At 38.7% G+C, this 8610-nt stretch overlaps 4 protein-coding genes across 4 annotated transcripts in view; all 4 read left to right on the top strand.

The window, feature by feature from the left end:
* Positions 1–1652: 1652 nt before the first annotated feature.
* LOC105313155 (protein asteroid homolog 1-like) lies at positions 1653–3557 on the top strand. The gene has a single exon (XM_011406340.1). The coding sequence runs from the start codon at positions 1653–1655 to the stop codon at positions 3555–3557; it is 1905 nt and encodes a 634-aa protein (XP_011404642.1).
* A 335-nt stretch (positions 3558–3892) lies between these two features.
* Positions 3893–5038, top strand: LOC105313154 (uncharacterized). Its single transcript, XM_011406338.1, has one exon. It carries the CDS (start codon positions 3893–3895, stop codon positions 5036–5038), a length of 1146 nt encoding a protein of 381 aa, XP_011404640.1.
* Positions 5039–5194: 156 nt separating this feature from the next.
* On the top strand, positions 5195–7105 carry LOC105313153 (protein asteroid homolog 1-like). The gene has a single exon (XM_011406337.1). It carries the CDS (start codon positions 5195–5197, stop codon positions 7103–7105), a length of 1911 nt encoding a protein of 636 aa, XP_011404639.1.
* Positions 7106–7208: 103 nt separating this feature from the next.
* Positions 7209–8610, top strand: part of LOC105313152 (protein asteroid homolog 1-like) — a 1960-nt gene continuing 558 nt past the window's right edge. The window contains exon 1 of the mRNA XM_019997864.1: positions 7209–8607. Coding sequence (XP_019853423.1) covers positions 7266–8607 — 1342 coding nt within the window. The 5' untranslated portion in view covers positions 7209–7265. The remainder of the gene's footprint in view (positions 8608–8610) is intronic.

The raw sequence follows: 8610 nt of genomic DNA, 5'->3' as shown, positions 1-8610 counted from the left end.
AATGATTGTATGCTGCCAATGATCATTGATAATCCTAAGATGGAGTCCAATATGAAGATTGGTGAGCCTCTGAGGAGACACTTGTACGGCTTATTAAAACCTTATCTAAAGGTACAAAAAGTCAAAGAAGGCATACATGCACATGTATGTGTACGTGTTGGTCAATATGATGTACAATATACAGTCAAAACACTTACTGCTCAGTCCCTAATCACAAATGTAGATTTAATAAGAGATGAAGAGAGACTCAAATTGCTCTGTGATATATTTGGAGTTTCATCAGATAAATTGGACAAATTTGAAGATAAATGGAAGCTGGTTGCACTGTCCTTGCATTACTGGAGCAGGAATGCTGAGGCCCTTACTCAGCAACAGATCAATGCTCTTCTCTTTTGCTTTGTGGTTTGTTCCAGTGAGCAAGGAAGGGGCATTATTGCTAGTCATTTTCGTTTTCAAATTGATGGTCGTTGGATCAATCGCCAGCTTGACAGCCTCCACTCTCTCTCAATGTGGCAATGCGTGTATTATGAGGCCATGAAACTGAATGATGTCCTTAAACGACCGCTTGAATTCACTTCTCCAGCTCTTTTATTTGATGGTAGACCATGCTTAAATTATGCTTGCATGAAAGAAGCAGATTTTGATGCCATCAAAGAAGAGAAGCTGACTACATTTCCAGATATGGCAAAACTTTATGAGGAGCTGTTATCAGTATGCAGTGCTAGAGAGGTTTCTAAGGGTAGCTCATCTCATAAAACAAGCAAGGAGAAGCAAAAGCAACCTGCAGCAGCAGCAAAGAAGACTTACAGTACACCAGTTAGTACTGCAAATCGTTTTGAACTCCTTGATCTTGACAGTGATGATTCCAATGAAGATGATTCTGATGAAGAAAATTAACACAATAATGCTTGGTTTTTTAGTTTTGCTACTCTTTTGATAACAATGAATTTATTTTTGTATGCTAATATAGACAAGTGGGTGTTGCTATGGTGTTATAAAGTGTGGCTTTAAGGGTGTGGATATGAAACAGGATGTACCGATCCTCTAGCTAGATCTCATTTCACCGGATGTGATTAAAGTGACGTTTCCAACACGTGGTTGATACTATAAATACAGTTTTTATTCTTAAAAAACAACTTTTAAAACCTAGAAGAGTTCTTTCAATTTCAGATAGAGGCCTTCCAACATCAATATGAACCAGTCCTTTTTGTTTTGGCTCCTATTCTTTTCTTGCTGTACTTCATAACAGGCATGTTTGTTGACACAACACAATGGGAAAAATTGATAAAAGAAAAAATCAATAAAAAAATGTAGATACATGCTGAAGACATTTTTATAGCTTTAGTGTATGAAGAAGACCTAGCATAAACAGATAATGGACCAACACAACAAGTAATTTTTAAATTAACACAGGAACGCTAGTCATGACGTCGCCCATATAAATTTGTGTATAATGTAGCTTACTTCCTGTTTTATATCCACGTGTGAAAGCAACTTTGTGGTTACTTTGATGTGTGTCAACTTCGTTGTTTCAACAAAATTGCTGTTGATGTCAACAAAATTGCTGTTGATGTCAACAAAATTGCTGTTGATGTCAACAAAATTGCCTAGTGAATGTTAGGCTTTAACTTTAAAAATTCTAGGCTACTATTATGGGTATCAAGGGCCTTAAAACCTACATGCAAAAGAGATACAAATGGGAAGAGATAGGAAAATATCCTCCACTAAGAGGCCCGTTGCTGATAGACGCCATGAGTTGCTGTTACTCTCTCTATGATGGAATAGACTGGAAATATGGTGGCCAGTACAAAGAGCTTGATCAGAAATGTAAGACTTTCTTGGCCAGCCTAAAAGAATCCGGTATAGAGCCTATTCTTGTATTTGATGGTGTGGATCACAAAAGAGAGAAAGCCTCCACTTTTAAAGAGAGAGGAAAGGATAAAGCAAAATGCATTCAAACTGTACTTTTAGAGGGCAATGAGTACAAAGCAGATGGCTGTTTATGTTTGCCAGTCTTTGCTAAAGTCGTCTTTATGGAGGTAATAAAAAAATTTAGGATTCCCTTTATTGTTGCTGATGGAGATGCAGATAGTTTAACTGCATCAATGGCAAATTTTTATGGATGCCCAGCTCTTGCCAGCGATTCCGATTATTACATTTTCAATGTTAAAGGTGGTTACATACCTTTTGAATACTTCCATTGGAAATCAAAGCCAATAAACGGAAAGATCTACCATTCAAGCAATTTCTCTGCAAAATTTCGTGACCCTGAGATTATTTACCTAATACCAGCACTGATAGGTAATGATTTCCTTGAGTCTCCAGGCATAACACGAGATGTGATAACTTCAGTCATTGGTGGAGGGATAGGCAGGAGAGGAAATAATATCTATATTGATGATGAACTGGTTGCTCGACTGGTTGACCACATTGCTTCCCTCTCATCCTTTGAGGAATTTTTCTCCAGCTCCTGCAAGTCACTAAAGTCAGAGAAAGTAATGCTTATTAGAGAAAACTTTTACAAGGCAAAAGAAATGTACAGTGTTGATAAAATAAGTATGGATGATGTTATGAAGAGCACAGTACTGGAAACAGCCAATGGGACACCACTACCTTCATGGATACTCAAGCAATATCGTGCTGGATGCTTTTCAACTTCAGTAATGAAGCCAATGGTTCTTAATGAATGTATGCTGCCAATGATCATTGATAATCCTAAGAAGGAGTCCAATATGAAGATTGGCGAGCCTCTGAGGAGACACTTGTATGGCTTCTTAAAACCTTATCTAAAGGTACAAAAAGTCAAAGAAGGCATACATGTACATGTATGTGTACGTGTTGGTCAATATGATGTACAATATACAGTCAAAACACTTACTGCTCAGTCCCTAATCACAAATGTAGATTTAATAAGAGATGATGAGAGACTCAAATTGCTCTGTGATATAATTGGAGTTTCACCAGATAAATTGGACAAATTTGAAGATAAATGGAAGCTGGTTGCACTGTCCTTGCATTACTGGAGCAGAAACGCTGAGGCCCTTACTCAGCAACAGATTGATTCTCTTCTCTTTTGCTTTGTGGTTTATTTCAGTGAGCAAGGAAGGGGCATTATTGCTAGTCATTTTCGTTTTCAGATTGATGGTCGTTGGACCAATCGCCAGCTTGACAGCCTCCACTCATTCTCAATGTGGCAATGTGTGTATAATGAGGCCATGAAACTAAATGATGTTCTTAAACGACCGCTTGAATTCACTTCTCCAGCTCTTTTATTTAATGGTAGACTGTGCCTAAGTTATGCTTGCATGAAAGAAGCAGATTTTGATGCCATCAAAGAAGAGACGCTGACTTCATTTCTGGATATGGCATTACTCTATGAGGAGCTGTTATCAGTTTGCAGCCCTAGAGAGGTTTCTAAGGGTAGCTCATCTCATAAAACAAGCAAGGAGAAGCATAAGCAACCTGCAGCAGCTAAGAAGGCCCACAGTACACCGGTTAGTACTAAAAATCCTTTTGAGCTCCCTCCAGATTTTGATGAAGAAAACCAATTATGTTAGGCTTTTTAGTTTTGTTATCTTTTTTATGACAATATATATTTTTTATGCTAATCTTTTAATTATTTTCAAAAATTTTTTATAGAAACATTAATGTTAAGAACTTTATCCATAGGACATTACACTGCATGCATTTGAATTATATCATAGATATTAGAGTATTTCTTGTACTCTAACATCTATGATTATATTTGCAGGAAGCTAGCTCCACCCAATATTGGGCGTGTCATAACTCAGCCACATTTCCTACTCGCAGCAATTTTCAGCAGCACTAGCTACGGTATGGCGAATCATCAAGGTAAAGAAAGTGAACAGCTTACCTGTTCCAGTGAAAAACTATGAATACCGATGAATTGGTTGGATGGATTGCTTCTTTTTCATCTGTGGAGAAATTTCTCTCTACGTTCTGCAACTCAGAGCAAGTGATGGCTATCAGAGAAAACTTTCACAAAGCAAAAGATATGTACAAGGTTGATGAAGTAAGTATGGATAAAGCCAGAAAGAGCACAGAGTTAAAGACAGCCAACGGGACACCACTGCCTTTGTGGATACTCGAGCAATATCGTGCTGGATGCTTCTCAACCTCAGTACTAGATCCAATGATTCTCAATAAATGTATTCTACCAATGATCATTGATAATCCTAAAAAGGAGTCCAGTACAAAGATTGGCGAGCATCTGAAGAGACACTTGTATGGCTTATTAAAACCTTATCTAAAGGCACAAAAGGTCAAGGAAGGAGTGCGTGTTGGTGAATGTGATATACAGTTTAAGCCAGTCAAACCAGCTCAGTGTCTAATCACAGATTTAGACTCGCTAAGAGATGAAGAGAGACTTGAATTGCTTTGTGATATATTTAGAGTCTCGCCTGATGAATTGGGCCAGTTTGAAAATAAATGGAAGCTGGTTGCACTGTCCTTGCATTACTGGAGCAGAAACGCTGAGACCCTTACTCAACAACAGATTGATGCTCTTCTCTTTTGCTTTGTAGTTTATTCCAGTGAGCAAGGAAGGGGCATTATCGCTAGTCATTCTCGTTTTCAAATTGACGGTCGTTGGACTAATCACCAGCTTGACAGCCTCCACTCATTCTCAATGTGGCAATGCGTGTATTATGAGGCCATGAAACTGAATGATGTCCTCAAACGACCGCTTGAATTCACTTCTCCAGCTCTTTTATTTGATGGTAGACTATGCTTAAATTATGCTTGCATGAAAGAAGCAGATTTTGATGCCATCAAAGAAGAGACTCTGACTACATTTCCAGATATGGCAAAACTTTATGAGGAGCTGTTATCAATATGCAGCCCTAGAGAGGTTTCTAAGGGTAGCTCATCTCATAAAGCAAGCAAGGAGAAGCATAAGCAACCTGCAGCAGCAACAAAGAAGACTTACAGTACACTAGTTAGTACTGCAAATCGTTTTGAGCTCCTTGATCTTGACAGTGATGATTCTGATGAAGATGATTCCGATGAAGAAAACTAACATGATAATGCTTGACTTTTTAGTTTTGCTACTCCTTTAATGGCAATGAATTAATTTTTTTATAGTCATAATATTGGGTGTTACTAAGTGTGGCTTCTTTAAGGGTGTGGCTGCTCTTCTGCGTACTTTTAGATTAAAAATTTTATACAGGCTATAATGGGTATCTGGCGCCTTAAAACCTACATGCAAAAGAGTTACAAATGGAAAGAGATAGGAAAAGATCCCCCACTAAGCGGCCCGTTGCTGATAGACGCCATGAGCTGTTGTTACTCTCTCTATGACGGAATAGATTGGAAATATGGCGGCCAGTACAAAGAGCTTGATCAGAAATGTAGGGCTTTCTTGACCAACCTAAAAAAATCCGGTATTGAGCCTATTCTTGTGTTTGATGGTGTGGATTACAAAAGAGAGAAAGCCTCCACCCTTCAAGAGAGAGGAAAGGATAAAGCAGAATGTATTCAAACTGTACTTTTAGAGGGCAAGTACAAAGATGGCTGTTTATGTTTGCCAGTCTTTGCTAAACTCGTCTTTATGGAGGTAATAAAAGAACTTAGCATTCCCTTTATTGTTGCTGATGGAGATGCAGATAAATTGACTGCATCAATGGCAAATTTTTATGGATGCCCAGTTCTTGCCAGCGATTCTGATTATTACATTTTCAATGTTAAAGGTGGTTACATACCTTTTGAGCACTTCCATTGGAAATCAAAGCCAATAAATGGAAAGATTTATCATTTGAGCAATTTCCCCGTAAAAATTTGTGACCCCGATATTATTTACCTGATACCAGCACTGATTGGCAATGATTTCCTTAAGTCTCCAGACGAAAGACGAGATGTAATAACCTCAGTCATTGATGGAGGGGTGGAAGGAAGAGGCAAGGGAGGTCATACTATTTATAGTGATGATGAACTGGTTGCTCGGCTGGTTGACCACATTGCTTCATTCTCATCTGTTGAGGAATTTTTTTCTAGCTCCTGCAAGTCAGAGCAAGTGAGAAAAAACTTTCACGAGGCGAAAAAAATGTACAGTAGTGATGCAATAAGTATGGATGATGCTATGAAGAGCACAAAACTGGAAACAGCCAATAAGACATCACTGCCTTCATGGATACTCAAGCAATATCGTGCTGGATGCTTCTCAACCTCAGTAATGGAGCCAATGGTTCTTAATGATTGTATGCTGCCAATGATCATTGATAATCCTAAGATGGAGTCCAATATGAAGATTGGTGAGCCTCTGAGGAGACACTTGTACGGCTTATTAAAACCTTATCTAAAGGTACAAAAAGTCAAAGAAGGCATACATGCACATGTATGTGTACGTGTTGGTCAATATGATGTACAATATACAGTCAAAACACTTACTGCTCAGTCTCTAATCACAAATGTAGACTTAATAAGAGATGAAGAGAGACTTGGATTGCTTTGTGATATATTTGAAGTCTTGCCAGATAAATTGGACAAATTTGAAGATAAATGGAAGCTGGTTGCACTGTCCTTGCATTACTGGAGCAGGAATGCTGAGGCCCTTACTCAGCAACAGATCAATGCTCTTCTCTTTTGCTTTGTGGTTTGTTCCAGTGAGCAAGGAAGGGGCATTATTGCTAGTCATTTTCGTTTTCAGATTGATGGTCATTGGATCAATCGCCAGCTTGACAGCCTCCACTCTCTCTCAATGTGGCAATGCGTGTATTATGAGGCCATGAAACTGAATGATGTCCTTAAACGACCACTTGAATTCACTTCTCCAGCTCTTTTATTTGATGGTAGACTATGCTTAAATTATGCTTGCATGAAAGAAGCAGATTTTGATGCTATCAAAGAAGAGACGCTGACTACATTTCCAGATATGGCAAAACTTTATGAGGAGCTGTTATCAATATGCAGTGCTAGAGAGGTTTCTAAGGGCAGCTCATCTCATAAAGCAAGCAAAGAGAAGCATAAGCAACCTGCAGCAGCAGCAAAGAAGATTTACAGTACAACAGTTAGTACTGCAAATCGTTTTGAACTCCTTGATCTTGAAAGTGATGATTCTGATGAAGGTGATTCCGATGAAGAAAACTAACATGATAATGCTTGGCTTTTTTAGTTTTGCTACTCTTTTAATGACAATGAATTTATTTTTATAAGCTATTATAGACATTAAGTGGGTGTTATAAAGTGTAAGGGTGTGGCTGCTCTTCTGCTTATACGCGCACTTAACTTTAAAATTCTAGGCTACTATTATGGGTATCAAGGGCCTTACAACCTACATGCAAAAGAATTACGAATGGAAAGAGATAGGAAAAGATTCTCCGCTAAGAGGACAGTTGCTGATAGACGCCATGAGCTGCTGTTATTCTCTCTATGATGGGATAGACTGGACATATGGCGGCCAGTACAAAGAGTTTGATCAGAAATGCCGGGCTTTCTTGGCCAACCTAAGACAATCAGGTATAGAGCCTATTTTTGTATTTGATGGTGTGGATTACGAAGGTGAGAAAGCCCGAGTTATTCTAGAGAGGAAAGAGAAGACGGCAAAATGCATTCAATCTCTGCTTTTATATGGTAACTATCCTATAGATGGTCCGCGTTCATGTTTGCCAGTTTTTGCTAAAGTTGTCTTTATGGAGGTATTAAAAGAACTTAGAATCCCCTTTATCGTTGCTGATGGAGATGCAGATAGTTTGACTGTGTCCATATCAAATTTTTATGGCTGCCCAGTTCTCTCTAGCGATTCCGATTATTACATTTTCAATGTTAAAGGTGGTTACATACCTTTTGAGTACTTCTACTGGGAGTCCAAGCCAATAAATGCAAAGATTTATCACTTGAGCAATTTCTCTGCAATCTTTCGTGAACCTGAAATTATTTATCTGATACCGGCACTGATTGGTAATGATTTCCTTGAGTCTCCACACTTAGGAGAAAATACTATGAATACTGATGAATTGGTTGAATGGATTGCTTCCTTTAGATCTGTTGAGAAATTTCTCTCTAGGTTCTGCAAGTCAGAGCAAGTGATGGCTATCAGAGAAAACTTTCACAAGGCAAAAGATATGTACAGCATTGATGAAATAAGTATGGATGATGCCAGAAAGAGCACAGAGTTAAAGACAGCCAATGGGACACCACTGCCTTCATGGATACTCGAGCAATATCGTGATGGATGTTTCTCAACTTCAGTGCTGGATCCAATGATTCTCAATGAATGTATTCTACCAATGATCACTGATAATCCTAAAAAAGAGTCCAGTATGAAGATTGGCAAGCCTCTAAGGGAATACATGTACGGCTTATTAAAACCTTACCTAGAGGTACAAAAAGTCGAAGAAGGAATGCGCATTGGTCAATGTGATATACAGTTTAAGCCAGTCAGACCACTTGCAGCTCCGCAGTGTCTAATCACAGATGTAGATGCACTAAGAGATGAAGAAAGACTTGGATTGCTTTGTAATATATTTGAAGTCTTACCTGATGAATTGGGCCAGTTTGAAAATAAATGGAAGCTGGTTGCACTGTCCTTGCATTACTGGAGCAGGAATGCTGAGGCCCTTACTTGGCAACAGATTGATGCTCTTCTCTTTTGCT

Source organism: Amphimedon queenslandica, unplaced genomic scaffold, assembly GCF_000090795.2.
Source record: "Amphimedon queenslandica unplaced genomic scaffold, v1.1 AMPQUscaffold_13349, whole genome shotgun sequence".
NCBI classification, from domain to species: domain Eukaryota; kingdom Metazoa; phylum Porifera; class Demospongiae; order Haplosclerida; family Niphatidae; genus Amphimedon; species Amphimedon queenslandica.
This window is presented reverse-complemented; position numbering and strand designations above follow the sequence as displayed.